Source organism: Cucurbita moschata, unplaced genomic scaffold (assembly GCF_002738365.1).
Source record: "Cucurbita moschata cultivar Rifu unplaced genomic scaffold, Cmos_1.0 Cmo_Scf00018, whole genome shotgun sequence".
NCBI lineage: Eukaryota > Viridiplantae > Streptophyta > Magnoliopsida > Cucurbitales > Cucurbitaceae > Cucurbita > Cucurbita moschata.
Window position 1 is genome coordinate 3,451,418 of NW_019268534.1, and position 20,241 is coordinate 3,471,658.

A 20,241-nucleotide genomic window follows, 5' to 3' on the forward strand; every position below is an offset into this window, starting at 1 on the left:
AACATCTTTTTCCTCGTGAACTCGAACTATGATGATTATCTGTACAGGAAAATCCTAGCTGAGTTTGCCCAATTCAATGTTTTTGAGTTATAGTTCTTGTTCAAAGACATACATGTAGCCTATGCTCATCTATTTTTCTTCCCTACAGCTCTTTTTTTTCTAGACAGAATGTGAAGATGTTGATTATATGTAAAAGCATAAAATATGCACTAGATTTGGCAACTTCAAATGTGTTCAGCTGCCAACATTGCCTGCTAAGTCTCTTACAGGTCCACCATCTGTATGACACGGCAGGAAGATTGCTCGCAATGGACTATCAGAAATTAAGACTTCTTGATGCAATTGATGCCCTGTTGGTGAAATTATAACATGAATTAAGCACAATTTAATACCTTCGGCACGTACTAATAAAGTGTTATGGAACAATAGATGCATCACGCAGCACTGACCATGCTTGCCGGCATCGAACAGCTTCTTGTCGAACAGCTCTCTTTGGATCATCAAGAGCTTTCGATATTGCATGCAGTACCTGAAAACAGCACAAGCATAATAAGCAGAATAGAAAGCACAAACCGAGATCATTGATTGCAAGGAATAATCCTCGGCTACCTGCATTCTCATGGGGTATATCCTTGCATGGGGTAGCTCAGATACCGCGACAAGGCACTGAATAGAAGTTTCTCGTACAAGCTGGAAAATGCATATCCTTCAGGCTTTAGAATAATAGTGTAATATCCCAGCATCATACCCATTACCAAAAACATTATCATCCTAATTGAATTTGATGGTAGGGAATGGCAACACAACTTGCTAGTTTTTTTTGGGTTGTCCAATAAAATGCCGTTAAATGTTTAAAACTGAGGAAGTTCATGTGAGATCTCACATCGGTTGTGGAGGAGAACAAAACCTTCTTTACAAGAGTGTAGAAACCTCTCCCTAGTAGACACATTTTAAAAACCTTGAGGGAAAGTCCAAAAAAGACAATATCTGCTAATGGTGGACTTGGGCTGTTACAGTTCGGACCCCGGATCATGTAAGGAAATCTAAATGATACAAGTCACTAAACCATATCTACTTAGCCCCAAGGAACTGTATGAATGTTGAGATATCACACAACTGGGAAGAGAATGGTACATGTGAAAGCAAGAGCAGATAGTGGAAACAGTTGCCCAAACAAAAGAAGAATATCAGCAATGGAACAAGTCACAACGACTGGATTGCAATAGACAATAAAATGACGATCAAGAAAATGACTTCATACCATCATATGAGGAAAGGCAGTCAGTCCAGCAAGGCAATCAACAATTTTATGTGCATTCTCTGTGACAGCTTCTTGTACTGCAGTATGATTAGCAAATACTCTTAGAACTGGATCAAAGAATTTGTTTTGTTAGGCACAAAGGCATTGACAGAGTAGTTGTTTCTTTAGATCCATGAGTTCCCAAAAAGTAAGACCCACTCATGAGAACCTGAGAACTACTAGTTATCTCACCAATGTTTTAGCCCTAACTCCTCATCTCTCCTTACGTTTCAACCGAACTTTCCCCTTGCACTGACAGTCAATCCTGGAAGCTTGGTAACTGAACTTGCCATATGGAGATTCAAGGGCTCCTCTTACTCTCCAGTCTCAGTCCTCGGGAACACCAAAACTCACAGCCCAAAAAGTACCCCCGGACAACCTCACTACTTTCACACCCTCGAGTTCCTTTTTCTTCTTCTTGCACCCTTTAGTTAGTTACATCATTTAGTTATAAATGGGACCTAATACTCTGTCACCATTCCCTTGACTCATTTCCTCCAATACATACGAAAGTTTTCATATCACATTCGATCCAAACGTCTCACGCGTTGTCCATTTACACATTCTCTATCAGGAAAAGAAGGTAATGCCCAATAAACGCTAGAAAAGTAAATTGCGAGCTAATGAGTACTAGTCTCAAATTCAAAGCCAACATGTTAACGTGCAAAAGAGAATAAAAATTACACAATAATGAAAAAGAAACATTTAATCATGGAAATAGATCAAAATCTTACCATTTTTATCCATCAATATCCCAGATAAAACAAGAAGAAGGCTATAGACCACGTCCTTATTTATGATGTTCACACTTAATGCTAACAGCCCATCCAAAAGCATAGGAATAAGCTGCAAAAATTAATGTGATACTGTAATAAACTTTTTGGGCTTCATCTTAAAGAAAGAAACCTGAGCTGCAACAATGGTACAAATAAATCCAGAAACTACACTTTGTTTACATTTAAGCTAACCTTCTTCGCATCACTCATTATAGCAGTGAGTGGAGTATCAGATATAACATGTGCAAATGCCTCGTACAACATATATCTGAAATACAAAGCGGCATATCAGTACATGGCTACCATAAATTTCTCGTAGACAAGCACCAGACAGGGTTAAGAGCATGGTTATAGTAAATGCTTCAAACAGGTATTTTCAAGCACATTTCTAACTCATTAACAAACAACCAAGTCCGAGTTGAAGCGCAATTCAACTTTCATGAACACACTCAAATGAACAGATCCAGCAGGGATAAGCTAAACTGCATAATGACGATTCATGTAGCATTTATTAAGATGTTTACTATGTCCTGACAGTAAATCTGTATAAATTGTCTCTAAAGAGGATACAACATGGTACGAATATTATAATGATCATAAACTCATATATTGCAATCAGTTTGACGGATCTTGCTATGTGATTCACATAATGATAAACCAAACAACCCTTGTGACAAAATCGCAGGTTTTCCAAATCAGCTGTTAGAGATGTAACAATAAAGAGACAAAAATACGCTTTTGAGTTGTCACATTGCAATGTTAAATAATGTAATAGTACTATGAAGGATGACAAAATTGAGAAGAAAACTTTAGCATGGTTGAGTTTGTTTCAGAACAACGCAGGTCTGTTAGATTAGACACTAATTGTTTACATTATCATCCAGTTACATTCTTCATAGTCTGGACATTGCTAGAACAGACAAAAAAAGAACTCATGCAATATGCTCGTTAAAAGAAAACTTAATTTCTCAATAGGATAAAAGATAAACACCTACCTGGAAAGTGACTCATCAGATTTGCTTACTAGAGACTGGAAAATAGGCATCATGGTAGAGAAAAAACGCTGCTTATAAAGTGGTCGTAGTATTGCATGGAATTTGCGGTTCAAACATGCTTCAGAATCACTCATAAGAATGTGAAATGCATCTGCTGCACCATTCATGACTCCAAAGTCTAAGTTTGTCTCGCAATCTTTTTCCAGTATAACCTTCTGCAAGGGTGAGGCATCTGTTCTACTTTTTGATACTAAGCACTGCAAGAAAACCATGGTAACATCTCGGACCTTTTCATGACCAAAAAGAAGCAAACCTTTTCCAATCCATGATAATCCAACCACAGCATGAACTGGAAGCAAAGAGCCTTTTTCAATGCTGGAGCATAAATCTGTGAGCAGCATTTCACTGCCATCACGAGTACTTTCATTATGGAAGCACCTAAATTTTGTGTTGAAAATAATGTCAATAGCTTCTTCCAAAGAAACATAATTTGAGACTTCTACTTTATCAGACTTCAGACTCAATTTATTGATCATAGAACCTAGTGCCTGTGCAGCTGGTATACAGCCCCTGGTGATGGATAACATAAGCAAACGCATTACTGATCTCACATCAGGAACATGTATTTGTGGACGAAGTGCTATAATGACTGATGCAAATAATGAAAGGATCCATTCATCTCTAGAAAGAGGACTATCTTTCTGCTGCAGAAGTTGTAAGCCCTCCATCTTAACTGGTATTGTTGTAGATAATGCTACTTTCGAAGGAGAAAAACTGCTTGTTAACAATACATTGAATGCTTTTTGGATTATAATGTTCTGGCTCTCTTTCGAACAACTTCGAACAGAGAGTTTCAATGCCATCATGGTGGAATCTAGAAGTGCCTGGATTCATTAAAAAGAAAAAACAAGGCTACTACTTCAGTAATAAGCTTACAACGGAATTTAAATTGTCTAATTGGGAATACTACATGCAATCAATTGCTAACTAATAGAACAGGGAACAGAAGCTTTACTCACTTTATCCATCGATGTGCTAAAAACTAAACATTTTTCAATTTGATCCCAAATGTTAATTGTAATGCGCAATATGACTTCCTCAAAATCTCCAGCCTCATCAAACCTACACGATCATGAAAAATTGTAAGCATCACATTTGCAACAGGAAAACAGGAAAGGAAAAAAAAAATAAGGAAAAAGAAGGAACAAACGGCAAACCAAAAGAGAATCTAGATGCATATCACATCAGCATAACTATAATACAGAAAGACAACCTGAAAACATGGCTGTATACGCCTTGATAGTAGAGAAACACAGGAAAGAACAAGAAATAAAATTCAAGAATTTTTCCACAAAAAGGATGTACAAGAATATAATAGAATCATATACCATGGAAGAATTTTGGTCGAGTAGCAATCCAACAGGGACAATAGAATCTCGACTGACTTTGAATTGCCATTGCTCTAAATAAATAGAATGTGCAGAAGTCCATTAGAAAAAGAAAAATTGCAGTAATTATGTCAGACTTGATGTAATAATAATGGGCAACCACACCATGAAAACAACAAAAAGGAGAGCTCTGACATTCCTTGAAAATCCAATAATTTCTTCCTCTGTACATTATTATTATTATTATTATTTTCCATTCAAAGAGAGGAAAAAACAGACATGAATAACTTCAAAATAAGAAATGCTGTCAAAGAACACTCTGAAATTATTGTCTGATGGACTTTGATATATTGCTATTGTTTCATCCAGAGAAGCGAAAACATTAAGTACGTATAATATTAAAGAGCAGTCAGAAATTATCTTCTGTTGGACGTTTTCTCAGATATGTCGCTTTTTTCATCAAGAGAAGTGAAAACATAGCCTATCAGGAAGAAACAAATGAAAAGCCATTAAAAAAATTACTTAAGCAAGAAAAAAGGACCACTCATCAATTGGATTTCTTCTTCTGACACATTGCATTTGGATAAAAGGAGTGAGAATTGGAGGGTGGGCGAGGGTGGATATATCATATTAAAGGAAAACAAAAAATGTAAGAAAAAAAAAGGTCAGTTAAAATGGGAACATTGAATGACGCATATGAGAAATATCTAGCATAAAATAAAGATTATTAATCTTTTAACACATACATAAACCTCAGATAAATGGAAGGACGTTGCCTCTTCAATCCCCTGAACAATTTTCAGCATATAACTTCGCCCAGATCTACCAATGTCAGAAGCCATTTTAAGTTTAAGTGTCAGTGGCAAGGCCTCGTCATGAAGAGAGAACATTGGTGCAATCTTTTCAACAACAACATGCATGTAACTTTGCCATTCCACGGACCCATGATATCTGTCAACAAATGAGCCAATATGCTGTAATGCCTTCAAGGCATGATTCCACAACGATCCACATTCGAGGTTCATGGTTATAAATGACATGAGACCCAACAAAATATCCTCAAATACGACACTTGATATGGGTGAAGAACCTACAGGGAATATGGCCAGATTCCGCAAGCCCTTTACTGCAAAGGATTTCAAATTTCAGCCACAGCTTATATTCTAATTAATCAATCTTAGATTTAAACCACTCAAACATATGCGCAATAGTAAGTAAGAGAATAGCAGAGATCAATAATAAATCTGTTTGGGAGAGATATAACTGGAAAATTGAAAAGATCGAGAACGGCAGTAATCGCAGCTCCTATGGGGAATTGAAAATCATTGAATTTCTTCAATATAAACATAATGAGAAATAAATGAGTAAATCCTTGAGCCTAAATTTGTAGATAAGTTGTGTCGTTAACTTGTTGATTGATTAAACAGGTGAGACAAGTCATATGTACGTATGCTTATATTACACAGACGCGCCCCATTTTAAAAACAAAGGTACTCAACACTGCATTCGGATACTGGCATAGAACAGAGAATTTTAAGTTAGAAAACATCATTCAAGGGAAACACGTCAAAAGAAGATACCTGCACAATAGAATTCAGCATCATGCAGATCTTTCTTAGCAATTCCTGGAAAGGTAGAATTGAGGAGCTGAACCAATGCACACGAAAAAGTTTGAAGCATGTTGTATGATTTCTCTTTAACAGAGCATGTTTGTTCATCACAGCTTGCATACAGATCTCTGCATGCTGCAAGTAGTTCGATGCAGAGATAGAGGGCTCCAAAGTTAAAATTCCTTGAGGGAGAAATTTTGTAATTATCAGACTGGTCCACTGAAATCCCCACGAAATCCAGCAAACAAGGGAAGAAACTTTCAAACACATGGTTGCAGGAAGCAACAGATGCATTTGCTGACTTGTAAAGGATATGGCCAACTGCATTTAGTCTCTGCCTGCTTTGCAGAGGGAGGTCGTTGTAACATGTATAAATATTTAGGCTGTTTAAAATTTCCTTTATATCTTCATCATTGATAATTAATCTTAAAAATGATCCATTACTCTCCACAACCATCTTCTGCAGGAGTCTTAGAGCTTCTATTATCATTTCATTCCCTTGAAAGCTAGGACTATCCAATGATTCTAAGTTAAAGGACAAAGAAGGTTGTTCTATTGATGTAAATATGATCTCCTTTACTGAAGACCAGATAGCTTCACTATGCTTTTCCATTCTATCTGCCCCATATTTTACGGTGCAATCACTCAGATACTTCAAAGAATCAATCTGCAATCATGTAAGTTACTATTCAACCGCTTGGGCAATCAAAAGAAGTGATCCTAAATAATAAGCAATATCAAAATCAAGTAAATAGAGAAATTCAAACACACCTTTGCCAGTGGCAATGACGATGAAAGCTTCTCAAGAAGCAAAGGTATTGCAAATGGCTCAAAGAGGGGGTTTGATGAGAAGGCCATCTGCGCAATAATATTACAAGTGCAATCATGTTGAATAATGTGCAAGAAATGATTATGCATATGGTGCAGAACTCAACGTGCAGTGTTTAGAAAGTTAATGATGGGTGAAGGTAAAGTAATTAATGCCAATCAGGGCACCGATAAATTTATATCTGAGCTAAAAAGTAAAAAAATGAGAAAATAATCATGGCTGTATGGAGTTATGATTGCAACTCAATGTAACAAGATCAAGAACTAGGAGGTTAAAAATGTTTGTACAAACATCAAGAACATTAGAATACTGGTAGAGAAAAATGGATCAATGATCTTTTTTTGGGGGGGTGGGGGCACGAGAAGAATTTTGAATTTCCAAAATTATTCTGAAAGCAAAGCATGAAAATTGATGAGAACAGCATATTCAACATCCGCAAAATGTTAAGAATATTTGACCCTGGAGAGGGATTTTTTCCCCTTGATTTTAGTCTTGTTAACTTGACAACTCCAACAGTTCCTTAAAAGTTCTGGGTGCTGGGGAATATATAATAGTACATATGTGACAAACATGGAAAACAAACTTTCTAAGAGAATTAAAAAGATTTAAGTTCTTTGAAGACTTAGTTTAGGCGACAGACATTTTGAAGAAGCTGAGTTTAACAAGGAAAGAAACAGTCGAGGAATGGAGAAGAAACAAAAAGTGAAGTACGGTACTAAACCTAAATACTGAGAAAGCCTGCAATAAAATGGATTAGAACTTTTTGGATGATGTCATTCTCAAACAATGCTATAGGAATGCATAAGGTAGGGGGTATGTGGCTGCATTAACCCTATTATTTATGGGAAAACAAGAGGCAATGATTTCCCTACTAGAGGTTTTCTGTCAAGACGATCCCTTTCTCCCTTTCTTTTTTGCTTAGTTTAATGCTTGCCAAAAGCAGGGACGAAGGGCTGATAGAACGGCCTTCAACATGTGAAAATTGCTAAAATATCTTCAGTTGGTAGGTGACACCCTAATTTTCTTGGTGGCATATAACGAGAAAGTGTCCAACCTCTTTAGCGTTACTAATGTTGGATATGAAGAAATCTAATATTGCTAGTATTGTTATTCTAGAGAAATTTTTGGTGGATTTTATGAAGCCATGGAACTCAGAAGAAGCCCTTGGCTCCTTAAGTATTAGTGTTTGCTTCGTAATGGTACAAGTCATGTACTTGCAGGGATCCAGTTATTAAAATAATTCAGAAGAAATTAAATCAACCGAAGTTAAATTTTTAAGTAAAAAAAGACTTTCTCTTTCCCAGAGGGTCCTGTCCAAGATACCAACATATTTCCTTTCAAGTTCAAGGCCAACGTGCCCCTATATAATTCTAAAACTTCGAGTTTTTAACTAAAATTCTTAGGAACAAATAGTTCAAAGTCATATCACGAATTGACAAATTCTTTGTATTAGGAATAGGAGTCCATTGAGAAATCCTTTTGCCTACACCTGCCCCTGAGTATATATGCTTCAGTAGAAATTAAACAAGGATACATGGATGACAATTGTATCTACAGTGGCCTAAGATAGAAAAACTCTTTGTTAGGTAAGTTCTAACTGCATGAAAGACAAAACGATCTTGATAGTGGGCACTATCTCAAAAAGAAGTTTGGTTAAATAGACATGTCTACAAAGATGGAGACTACCCATACCTAGATAGAAGGACCCTATGAAGCTTTCCTGTTATTTTTCCACTATTTTTCATTCATAATACATTGCAAAACTAGATCTTCATAATCTTCCATTTCTCATGCTTATTACGTTTCAAAACTAGCGATTTATAACCTTCCACAGAGTTTTCATATGTAAAAACAACATTTTTCATGCAATTTTTCATGAACATTTTTCGTGCAATGGACTTAATGTACATGGACAGACTTCAATATCCATGTCTTATTCAAAATAATAGTAATAATAGTAATGTCCATGGTTGCTAAGAAAGATATCAAGACTGACTTCATATATATCAACCAAGCTTTTTGTATTTAGAAAACATTACCAAGCGTAGGCAGCTAATTAATTCCATATAACCACAAAAAATAATCAACTTGCTGCAATTTAATGCCGCTGGCACTAAAATCTACCAACATCCACATACTCGCTAAAACATCATTCCTAGAACATCTAGAGTGCAATTACTATTATTCAAATTCTCCTGTACAAAATCTTAGGTAATGATTAAGAACTCAAATTACAATGTGAGCCAGTAATATAATATCCTTGCACATTACCATACCATAAGTGCCCGCGAAAGATCATTCCTTGTTACATCAACATCCTCCTCTTTTCCCTGGATAATAATAGTATATAGAAACATTATTGACACAAACAGCAAGCAAGAGAGAAAACTATCCATTTTTCAAAATATGGGCAAAATGTATATATAGAAGAATACGTGAGTACAACAAAGCATAGAAATAGGAAAGCATCACGAAAACTCTATGCAGTAACCATTTTAATTACCAATTCTCTCTGAAACTCATTCTTAAAGCATTCTATCCAGGGATCGATAAATGTTTGAAATTCAGGTTCTCTCACCGTCCCTGAGATCACAGTTTGTGGATCCAGAGAATGCCCTTCATAATATTTTGTATGCTATTACTCTCTTTTCATCTCACAAAGTTCAAACCCTCATTGAACACCCCCACACTCAACCTCTGTCATTCAAGAATAACAGAACTTCAATGCAATCATAACCTACTCAACCGGGATTTGAAGCTTATGTTCCTTGATCATAGTCTCTTTGCAACAATTCCTTGTGGCCCTTAATTCCAGCAAAACGACTTGGTACAGAAACAATCGTACTTTCTCGGTTATTGGATGCTTCCACTTTCTCATAGTTGACTGAAGAAATTAAATTCATTAGCTTCATGAACCCTCTTGCACTCTACCTCCATTTTTTTCCTTTCATGTCTTACTCTTCCCATGTCTGGTGGTTTGTTTCAAGTATTCCATCCGTCATTACACAAAAACTTGTGTAGAATACAATCATAGCGCTGGCCCACACCAATCTCTATTTTCATCCACCAAGGATTTCATTTCTATCAATCGTAGGTGTAGACTTCTAGTAGGTCGTTTGTTCTGGGATCCAACTGTGAGTAAGATTTCTAGGAAGCTTTCATTTTGGAAGAAAGTTTCTATGGAAAGGGGAAAACTTACTCTCATTCAATTTGTGTTGAGCAGTATCCCAAGCTATTACTTATCCCATTTTAGGATTCTTGTGTCTGTGAGTAAAGAATTGGAGAAGCTTGTAAGGAGTTCCCTATGAGAAGGGGTTGAGGAATGGAGGTGGTATCAAATTGAGTTGATGTGGGGGATTTGGTTATAGGAAATTTAAGGGCTCGTAGCAGAGCGCTAAATGGTTTTAGCGCTTCCATCTTGAGTCCAACTCCTTATGGCAAAATGTAATTGTGGCAAATATGAGCCACTCCCTTTCAAATGGATTGGCGGAAAGGCTAAAGGCATTTCCAGAAACCCTTGAAAATATAGCCGAGGGGTTTTCCCCTTTTTTGTCAGTTTGCCCAATGTTCAACGAGTGACACGAGGGACACTTTTTTCTAGGAGGATAAGTTGTTAAGGGATAGATCCTTCTTCCCTCTTTCCTGCGTTTGTATCACTTATCCTCAATGAGAAACCATTTGGTGGTGAAAGTGTTGCCTAACTCTTTGATTTCTTCTTCACTTGTTTTGGGGTTTCAACGTCCCTATCAATATTTTTGCCATCCTCTCATTGATTAGAGAGTTTCATTGTAGCTCGTGGAGTCTCTATCCTTGTGAAGGCTTTCCTCATAAATCCTTCTTTCTTTTCTTGATCAATCTCTCGCTCTGGAACAATGTCTTTGCCTTGCAGTGAAATGCAAAAATTCCAAAGAATATAAAATTTTTTTGTTTGGCAAGTTGTCCATTGAAGAGTTAATCAAATTTTGAGGAAGTTGCCCAATATTTTTGGGTTCAACAACGTGAGGTGGGAGGATTCAAACATTTGACCTCTTAATCGAGAGCATATACCTTAACCAATTGAACGATGCTCAGATTAGCAGGAAATTGCCTCATTTGATTGGGTCGTTGTGTTGCATTCTTTGCAAGCAGGCAATTGAAAACTATGACATATCCACCGAAGTTATGACTTAGCTCATGTGGTTTGGAGTTATTTTTTTGAGAAGTACAGTTTGAGACTGGCTAGATATAGAGGTTGCAAAGAGATAATCGAGGAGTCCCTTCTCCACCCTCCTTTTCATGAAAGGAAGGTTTTTGTGGCAGGATGGGGTGCACGTTGTTTTATAGAACTTTGGGGCAGAGGACTAATAGAGATTTTAGAGGGCTTGAGAGATCTTGGAGTGATGTTTGGGCTTTTATTACGTTCAAGGTTTCTCTATGGACTTCGACAACTAAGTCACTTTGTAATTACTCGTTAGGTCTTATTTTGCTTGATCGGAGGCCCGATATAAGAAATCAGTATTTCTCAAGGATTGAAGGTCTTCTTGTTTTTCATAATCGTAAGGTCCCCAATTTTTGTGGTTTTAAAGTTTACAAAGTCATCTAAAACACGGTGTTAAACAGCTTGGGTTTTCCCCTCAATTTATTTTGAACTTCCTACAACTCTGAACCAGCAACCATTAGAGAAGTGATGATGGAGTTCATAAATGATGTTTCATTGCCGTGCTAGTATCCTCTCCTTGCCTTGATTAGACGAGGTCATGATTTCTAAACTCCAAACTCTTTCGTTGTACAGTTACTGAGCACAGAAATAAACACCCTCCAAACATTTCTTCTTGAAAACTTTTTTACTCCAAGGGGTTCAAATTACTTCTTCCATCCATATCCTCAACCAAGTTAGCTATTGCGGTTCCAAGAGGATTAACAAACCAACGGGTACCATCATCTCTCCTTTATCCTAGCCCTTCTATCCACCTCTATCTAACATCAAGGGAAAATATATATATTCTACAGTAATGGTTAATTTTCCCTCCCCAAAATGAGAGGGAAGTACACTACCAATAAATAATCATATGCTAGAGGAGAAAAGTCAAGAAACCAAGAAAGGAAATGATAAAACAGGATGCATTGAACTTACATGTGTAAAATGTATTGGGAAATAGCAACCCAGGAATTCAAAAAGATCGCTAGAACTACTTGCAAGTGTTCCAGTTGGATCTGGGAATAGCTTTGCCACAAGCTCAACGATGTGAAAAGTAAGCATTAAGCAGTGTGGATCTTTTTCACCATCAATGGCTTCACAGATTCCATACACAAGATCATCACCCTGGATAACAGTGACAAACTCATTGATACTAACTCCAAACAAAAGGTCAAGTAAGTTAAAACAGTCGAGCACAAAAGCTATACACAGCAGTGAAACATGAGAACCATCATGTAGACGTTAAGATGTGAAGTAACCCAAAAAAGGGGGTGACCAAATAAATGGTCAAGGGAACATTTTTGGATCGCTTCTAAGTTTTCACGACTCCTGAAAGAAAAGACGGGTTAAAAGGCTAGAAGAAAGCAAGAAAAATATGGTACCAGTGAAACAACAGCATCAGGATAATGTTCCAAAAGGCACACCAGAAGTTCAAAACTCAGCTGTCAAGATAAATAAATCAAAGTCAAACAAAAGAAAATAGTATCATAAAGTTATAAAAATTTGAGAGCATTTGCCGGTGAGTATCTGCATAAGTTCTCTGTATGTTAAGTTTGTTAACTCACCTTCCGATCATGCTGTCCCAAGGACTGTACTTGAAGATTTTGAAAATAAGACTGGGCAAAAGACTTCGCATCATTCTGAGAAACTGCCCCAACTTCCGTTTTCCTCCTCATCAGTGCCAAGCAGCCAATAAGGGCACCCCGTAAAGCCTTCCAATCTGCCTGATAATAAGTATCAAGTCAGCTATCACGTTGAATAGAGAAACTTGCATGATGGTGTATAAAAAATAATCGACAATACCAACTATTTGGGATGTTTTTTATTATGACATAAATGCTTTCAAATTATTAAAATCAGTTCCTTCCTCAAAGGCTTATGCTTAAGTACAATTTAGAAGCACTTTTCTTCCCAATCCCATTTTGTTGTACTAAAATATTAGCACTTTCTCTAAAATGCAAAAAACATGCAAATGCTTTTAGAAAAAGTCATTGTTTGGTTTGAAAACCTCAAACTTAACCTCTCTCATGGCACACATCTTTTTCCCTAATTACTCTTTACACACACTTTCCATCACTAATTTCTCTCCATACACTTCTTCTCACTAGCTTCTCTCTCTATGCATTTTTGTCAATAATATCTCTCTTACACACGTTCCCTCACTAAATTCTCTTTGTACAGAGTTCAGAGATTTCCTCTCATCAACTTCTCTCTACACATCCAATCTCAATAATCTGTCTTCACATATCTTTTTTTCAATAATCTGTCTTCAGATACATTTTCTACCATCAACTTCTTATAAAACCGCACTATCTCTGCAGACTTTCTCTCTATAACTTCTCTCTAAACATATATTTTATCAGCAATCTCTCTTCACAGACATTTTCTAACGCTGACTTCTTCCTATCCACATTATCTGTCACCAATTTCTCTTTACATACTTTCCCTTAGTAGTTTCTTTCTACATATATAAATTTCTCAACAGGTGATTGGTACCGATAAAAAGAAACTAAAAGTGCCCACTCACCAGTCTCTCTGTAAAAAACGTCATTAGACTGTGTATTGTTGCATCGTCCAGAGGCTTTGATGCAAGACATGTAAGTACTTCCCCAAGAAGAAGTATACCTGAAAAGGATAGCAAGCTTGTTGTTTCTTTTTCAACAATGCGGAAGAATAAATTGAAAATGCAAGGTAACATGTCAAACTTTCAACTATTACAGCGAGTATAAACCACAAAAGATGGTATGTATCGTAACAGATATCTTGACGAACAGCAAGGCTCAGTATCATGGTTAAATAACATCCCTTAAACAAACAGAAGGTATGGATGTGTTACTTAATGGACAACCAGTGTTAGGCACCAATGACAACGTTCAGAAGTTGTTACAAATGTTCTTTTACTATATTTTCTAACAATGGCACAAGCCATATTTTGACTAACTAGAAGACTTTTATTTAACTTCCTTTGTATTCCGGGTGTTTCCCTATTTTATTTTATCAATGAAATATCTTATTACTTTTTTTCTTTCTTTTTTTTTGGTAAGATATCGAGCTTTCGTTGACAAAAAAAACCATAAAAATGTAGAAGGAGCACCAACTAACTATAAAAAGGGCTCCAATCCAACAAAATCATACCAAGATCATAATTACAAAATAGTCTATTAACAGACGCCAACAAAGAGGCATTAAGCCTCTCCCCTCCCAGACCTCCTCAATGAATTTCTTAACCTCTCGAAAAATCCTATTATCCTTTCAAGCCAAATACCCCAAAAAAAAAAAAAAAAAAAAAAACCCTTGCCACAACACTTGGCCTTTCTCGCAGAAGGGAAAACACAACAGAACTTCCTCAATCATAAAGAAGTTAAACTTTTGAGTTTTTGTTATCTTGCAGGACATTTAATCTAGGAGGAAGCTACACTTCTCCTAAAATAAAATCATGATTTGCATAGTAAATTTATTCATTTCACTTAACAATATGAAACAAGTTTTGCGTGAGCACATTCCTTAATTACTTGTTCAAAAGTGAAAGTAAGCAAGAAAAATATACAGAAAATACCAATAATAATAATATAACAAAATAAGAAGTTTACGTAGCAGTACCTCTGCCTCGAATAATGTGATCAGTAATTGTCAAATACATACCCATCTCTGTAACCTAAATCACAAAAATAAGAATTTAAGGCAGTAGAACTTCATAGAGTTGAAGGAAACATGATTAAAGAAGAAGGGAAGAAGAAGCTAGGCAAAAAAATACCAGAGTTTTTATTGTTACAACATTGTTCTTCACAAGGGAGATGATTGCTTCCAAGCTTGTGGCCTGTAGTGTCACATATATTGTTGTTAGTCCATTGTTCTTCGTGGTGTTCCTATTAATCAGTACATTGTTACACAGATGAAACATCACAGCGTGAAGAAATACAGATGAAACACCACAGCGTGAAGAAATACAGATTTGGGTGGGTGGGGAGGTTTGCTACAAGAAAACACCAAATAGAAGCCATGAAATCAAAGGATTCCTAAATTACGCCCCAGTGCACATGTGGGAAGACTTTATTACTTTCAAGCCAAACTGACCAATAAAGTAGCTCTAACAGTATTTGTTCACAAAAACTGGGCCTCTACTTTCATATGTTTCTTGCATTGCTTTTTATGCATACATATTTCCTGTAAAAGGTTTTCTGCAGAAGGAATTTTTGCAAAAACTGAACCTCTGACTAAGGGAGGACCAGTGAAACGTTATAGACTGGAAACTTTTCCACTAGATATGAGTAGTACAAGGGCTTCTCAAACGGATAAGGTTAGCAATTTCCACATGGCCTTTCAAAAAAAAAAAAAAAGAACAATAATAATAAAAAATAAACAATTCAGACTGAATACATGTATCGGGTGTCTATCATTAGTCTAGAGGCCTTTCACTAAACAAAATCCAATGTAAGGTTTTCATCTTCTTTGGCCATTTCCCATCCAAACTGCAGTAGATAGGTCCTCAAGCATGATTGAAAGCACATAAGCTGTTAAAGACCGTCCTACAAGAACAGAGACCAGAGAGTCTAGAGACCACATTGTCCTGTTTTCTACAAAGTACAAACTCAGACTGAAGCAAGACCAATAGGCTTCAGTTAACCATTCCTCCAACATGAGAAAATGAGTTAATATTGATCTCTCCATCAAAGAGAGGTTTCTTATAATGCCCAGACCCCAATTTCTTCATGCTAACAATCACTAATCGCCAGTTCATTTTTGTTAGAAATTGTGTTTGACCTGGAAAGAAGTTGGGAGGGAAATCGAGTTAGTCCGAACATCCTCCCATGATCTGATTACTTTTCCATTGTCAAATTAAGCCTTAAAAAAGCATTAAAAAAGCATTGAATGTGTTTTACTCTTTCGTCGTCAATTTTCATTGAGAAAGAATGAAAGAATACCAGGGTATCCAAAAAGACCAAGCTCGCAGAAGAAGCCTCACTAAAGAAAGAAACTCGGAACTGAGACCTAACAAATAATTAAGGCAACAATCGTAGTTGGAACTAACTTCCTAATCTCAGCTAAAGTAGACAAACTTTGTCATATTTGTCAAAAGTAACTTTCAAATCTCAGCCTGTTGCAAACCAGGCTGCTTTCGCGATACATAACGAGCAAAAATGGACAATATCTGCTAGTGGTCGGTTTGGGGATCACACCCTTACATGAAACGATACTCCAATTTGTTGGGTAACCACTTCGACCCGAATAGTTGTAACCAGACAAAATTGACGAGGTTAAGTTCATCTCCCGGGATTTCCACAAAAAACAAAAAAAAAACACTCACATACATACTGTGGAATTGTTCATCTCCCAGGATTTCCAAGCTTTCTACTAATTAAATGTGGCAAACAAATCGAGCTAAAAGAGGTAAAGCAAAAACAGAATAATTTGCAGAGGTTTAAGTTCAGAGAGTTCAACCCGCTTTGATAATCTCCTAGTTTGGCATGCAATATTGAGAAATTGAGAGTTGAAAAGCAAAATGGAAATGGAGCAATAACCTGTTGAGACGGAGTATGAGATACGTCGACGAAGGACTCGATGTACTGTGTAAGCTTACTGAGCTCCGCCATTTTTGGGTGAGCGGGAATGGGTTTAAGCCGCGCAAGCTTGGTGGCTGAAGGTCTTCTGCCTTCAAGAAATGAGAATAAAAATATATCTAAAAAACCCCGCCTTCGACAAATCATCAATTTTTATGCTCGCTTGTTCGAATTTTCATTCCTTTTATTATTATTATTTTTTCTGCTATTTTTTATAATGGATTATTCAATTTGAAACATTTTATTATTTCTTTTCAAAATGTTTTAAAGTTTTTATAGATAGTAATTAATTTATTAATTATTTATTAAATTATCGGACAAAATTTTTATTTTTTTTAGTAATTTAAATATAGTTAAAACGGTTATTGAGTGTACTTCAAAAAAAAATACTTGTAAAAAATATATATATATATTAAAAATATTCTTAATCTTTAAAAAAAATTAAAAATACTTTTATCGGTATATATTTATTTTAAAAATGTACTTCAACTTTTAAAAGTATCATAATATTTAAAAAAATTTAAAAATAAGTTTTAAGTAACTTTTATATTGAAAATAATCTACGAGACATCGACAAACGGTTTTCGTCACTAACATCTTTGTTAACTTTTTTTTTTATATAAATGTAAAAAGTATTAATGCTATTTTTAAATTTTAATAGGTGATTTTTAAACATAGTACTGACTGGTATTTGTTAACTTAAATAAAACGGTTAAAACAATATTAATATATTTTTTTAAAATTCAAAAGTATTTTTGAAACCCTTTAAAATGTTTTTTTTTTATGGAATAAATTACTGGTATTAGATTATTTTTTTTTTAATTATAGGGCAAAATTTGCTTCAAATATCTCGTTATTTCATGATTTGTTACAAGGGTATTTTAGTCCATTCAATTATACTGTTAGCTCAATTTTTCTTGTAGTGGAAATTTAATTTAAAAAATGTTTGTTATTTTCAAAATTATGGAGACGAATCTATTGATTTTGTTGTGTGTTTTTTTTTTAATCAATTAATTATATAATTATTAAATAATTCATAATTTATATTTTTTTGTGTACAATATTCTATTTTATTCTTATATTTAAACCCTTTATTTGGTAAATTCAATATAATATTAAAATATTACGTATTACCATTTTTTTCAACAACAAAATACATTTTCTTTTTTTAAAAACGTACAAGCCCAATAAAATATCTGATATTAGAAGCCCAAAAAAAGTGTTTAACGAAGGCCCAATAGAGTTTATCAATTACCAAGGCCCAATAGAATCATCAACTGCGAAGGCCCAAGCCCACGAAATCAAGCGTTGGCGTCGAATTTCTCGAACCCAGTCGAACTAACATCCAGGTGGCACCCGGCAGTCTGCCGATGCATTTCCCTCCACCGCGTAGAACCGCACGACGTCCTCAACTGGCGCGTCAAGAACAAGCGCCACCGTGAGTCATCATTCTGTCCTTCACTCGAGTCATCAAGGTCCAGAAATCATTAACTAATTCACTAATTCTCAAGTCCAGAGCAGTACTTTTCAGAGGTGACGATAGAAGCGGCATCCGACTTCAACAACGTCGTGGAGGCCTTTGGTTAAGATGAGTTTCCGTACGTCGGAGGCGTAGCTTCTCGAACCAAGGTCGTTGGTCGGGTTTTCACGGCCAACGGATCACCGCCGGACCGGCAGATCCCTTTTCACCACGAATTGGCCCAGGTACTCATTGTACTTTGTCCCACATTTTTGGGCCTTTTGATTTTAGGGACTTGTACAAGATCTTTCTGATTAATATCGATGAATGGAAATTGATTACTTAGTAGCATCGTTTAATTTGTAGCTCTGAATTAACAATGTAATAAAGGGGTTTGATCTCTGAAATGACTTGGGATTCGGTCGAAGTACTTGGAAGGACTTAGATTGATGATTTGAAATCATGTTAAAATGCATAGAAATTACATATTCTCTGAGAAAGGAAATCGAGTTACTTGAAAGGATGAAGATTGATTTCCACGATAATCAAATTTGTTTCACTGCATGATAATAGAGCCTATGAACAATTGGTCTTACTAGAACCTACACGTTCTTGCCTTATATCAAACATTTTTGCACCTAACCTTTTCTCTCTACTGTCTTGTGTGTTCTATCATATATTAGTTCAAAATGCTTTGTTTACAGTTTGAACAAGAACTTCACTTATCAAGTCGGTTTAACAAACCTAAACTTTATCCGGGGCTTGAGGATTGTTGGGAGGGAGTCCCACGTGCTAATTTAGAAAATGATCATGGAAAAGCCCAAAGCAAAGCAAAGCCACGAGAGTTTATGCTCAAAGTGGACAATATCATACCATTGTGGAGATCCGTGATTTCTAACACAACTAAGTTGGAGTGGTTAAAAGATGGAGTGAAAACAATGATGGATCCAATCCCAGCTATCAAGTATGATGAAGTACCACAGCGCGAAATTTGGTTTAACAGCATGGTTGCAGCTAACACCGGCTAGGAAGATGCGAGGAATGTCCTGTGAAGGCCGTAATGTTTCGGGACGGTACGCCATTGCCAGCGGATATCATCAATGGCTGCTTGAGAATTCTGGAACAGGAGTCTCTTTCCATTCCCTGGCAGAAAGGTGATGTTTTGCTGATAGACAATTGGGTTGTCCTTCACTCTCGTAGGCCATTCCTCCCTCCCTCCCTGCTAAATGCTAGCTTCACTTTGCAGGTAAACCCATCACGAAGTCCTGAAACTCAGGGACATTCATGTAGGACCAAGATTATGGCAGTTCTCAAGCAGATGATTGATTCATTGAGACATCAACTGAAATCCAATTAATGTTGTCATTGAAGGTACCCATGCTCTCTCTTTCTCTTTCATGTAGTATAAACAATGCATTCATTGAAACTGTGCTAGTGTTGATAATATGTAACTGCCTTGGGTTTTCTTCAGTTAATTATAGGGGATTTAGATGATGAGTAGTGGTTTGTGCTTGTTGAACAACACTGAAAACATGGAATACAATCTCATTTTCTATCACGGGTTCGTTTTGTTCTAAAGCAACTTTCCTAGCTACTTGCTCTAGAGCAGCAAGAAGACGAATGTGAGATCTAACGTCGGTTGGGGAGGAGAATGAAACATTCTTTATAAAGGTGTGGAAACCTCTCCCTAGCAGGACGAATGTGAGATCTCACGTCGGTTGGGGAGGAGAATGAAACATTCTTTATAAGGGTGTGGAAACCTCTCCCTAACACGACGAATGTGAGGTCTCACGTCAGTTGGGGAGGAGAATGAAACATTTTTTATAAGGGTGTGGAAACCTCTCCCTAGCAGGACGAATATGAGATCTCACATCGGTTGGAGGAGAATGAAACATTCTTTATAAGGGTGTGGAAACCTATTCCTAGTAGGCACGTTGTAAAAACCTTGAGGGGAAGTCCGAAAGAGAAAGCCCAAATAAGACAATATTTGCTAGGGGTAGGCTTGGGCTGTTACAAATGGTATCAGAGCCAGACACCGGGCAATGTGCCAAAAAAGAGGCTGAGCCCCGAAGGAAGGTGGACACGAGGCGGTGTGCCAGCAATGATGTTGGGCCCCAAAGAGGGGTGGATGGGGGGGGGGGGCCCCACA

At 36.5% G+C, this 20,241-nt stretch overlaps 1 protein-coding gene and 1 long non-coding RNA gene across 5 annotated transcripts in view; one reads left to right on the forward strand and one right to left on the reverse strand.

Annotated features, from left to right (window-relative positions):
• Window positions 1-92: 92 nt before the first annotated feature.
• Window positions 93-16,755, reverse strand: LOC111455939 (MMS19 nucleotide excision repair protein homolog). Of its 2 annotated transcripts, none has more exons than XM_023097602.1 (20): window positions 16,595-16,755; window positions 14,830-14,892; window positions 14,676-14,730; window positions 13,603-13,700; window positions 12,641-12,799; window positions 12,458-12,517; window positions 12,012-12,200; window positions 9,175-9,228; window positions 6,841-6,927; window positions 6,040-6,736; window positions 5,206-5,585; window positions 4,460-4,533; window positions 4,091-4,193; window positions 3,072-3,955; window positions 2,269-2,344; window positions 2,035-2,146; window positions 1,262-1,338; window positions 610-690; window positions 450-529; window positions 93-350 (listed from the first exon to the last, which is right to left on the reverse strand). In XM_023097602.1, exons 1-20 carry the CDS (start codon window positions 16,664-16,666, stop codon window positions 317-319), a joined length of 3,435 nt encoding a protein of 1,144 aa, XP_022953370.1. In that variant the 5' UTR covers window positions 16,667-16,755; the 3' UTR covers window positions 93-316. The 2 variants fall into 2 exon arrangements, with proteins under 2 accessions (XP_022953370.1, XP_022953368.1); XM_023097600.1 differs by having other exon boundaries at window positions 2,257-2,344.
• Window positions 16,756-17,977: 1,222 nt separating this feature from the next.
• The window catches only part of LOC111455810, a 4,568-nt gene continuing 2,304 nt past the window's right edge, over window positions 17,978-20,241 (forward strand). For 2 of the 3 annotated variants that reach the window (XR_002712634.1, XR_002712633.1), the window contains exons 1-2: window positions 17,978-19,246; window positions 19,339-19,463. This is a non-coding gene — a long non-coding RNA (uncharacterized LOC111455810). The remainder of the gene's footprint in view (window positions 19,247-19,338; window positions 19,464-20,241) is intronic. The other variant, XR_002712635.1, reaches the window with a different exon arrangement.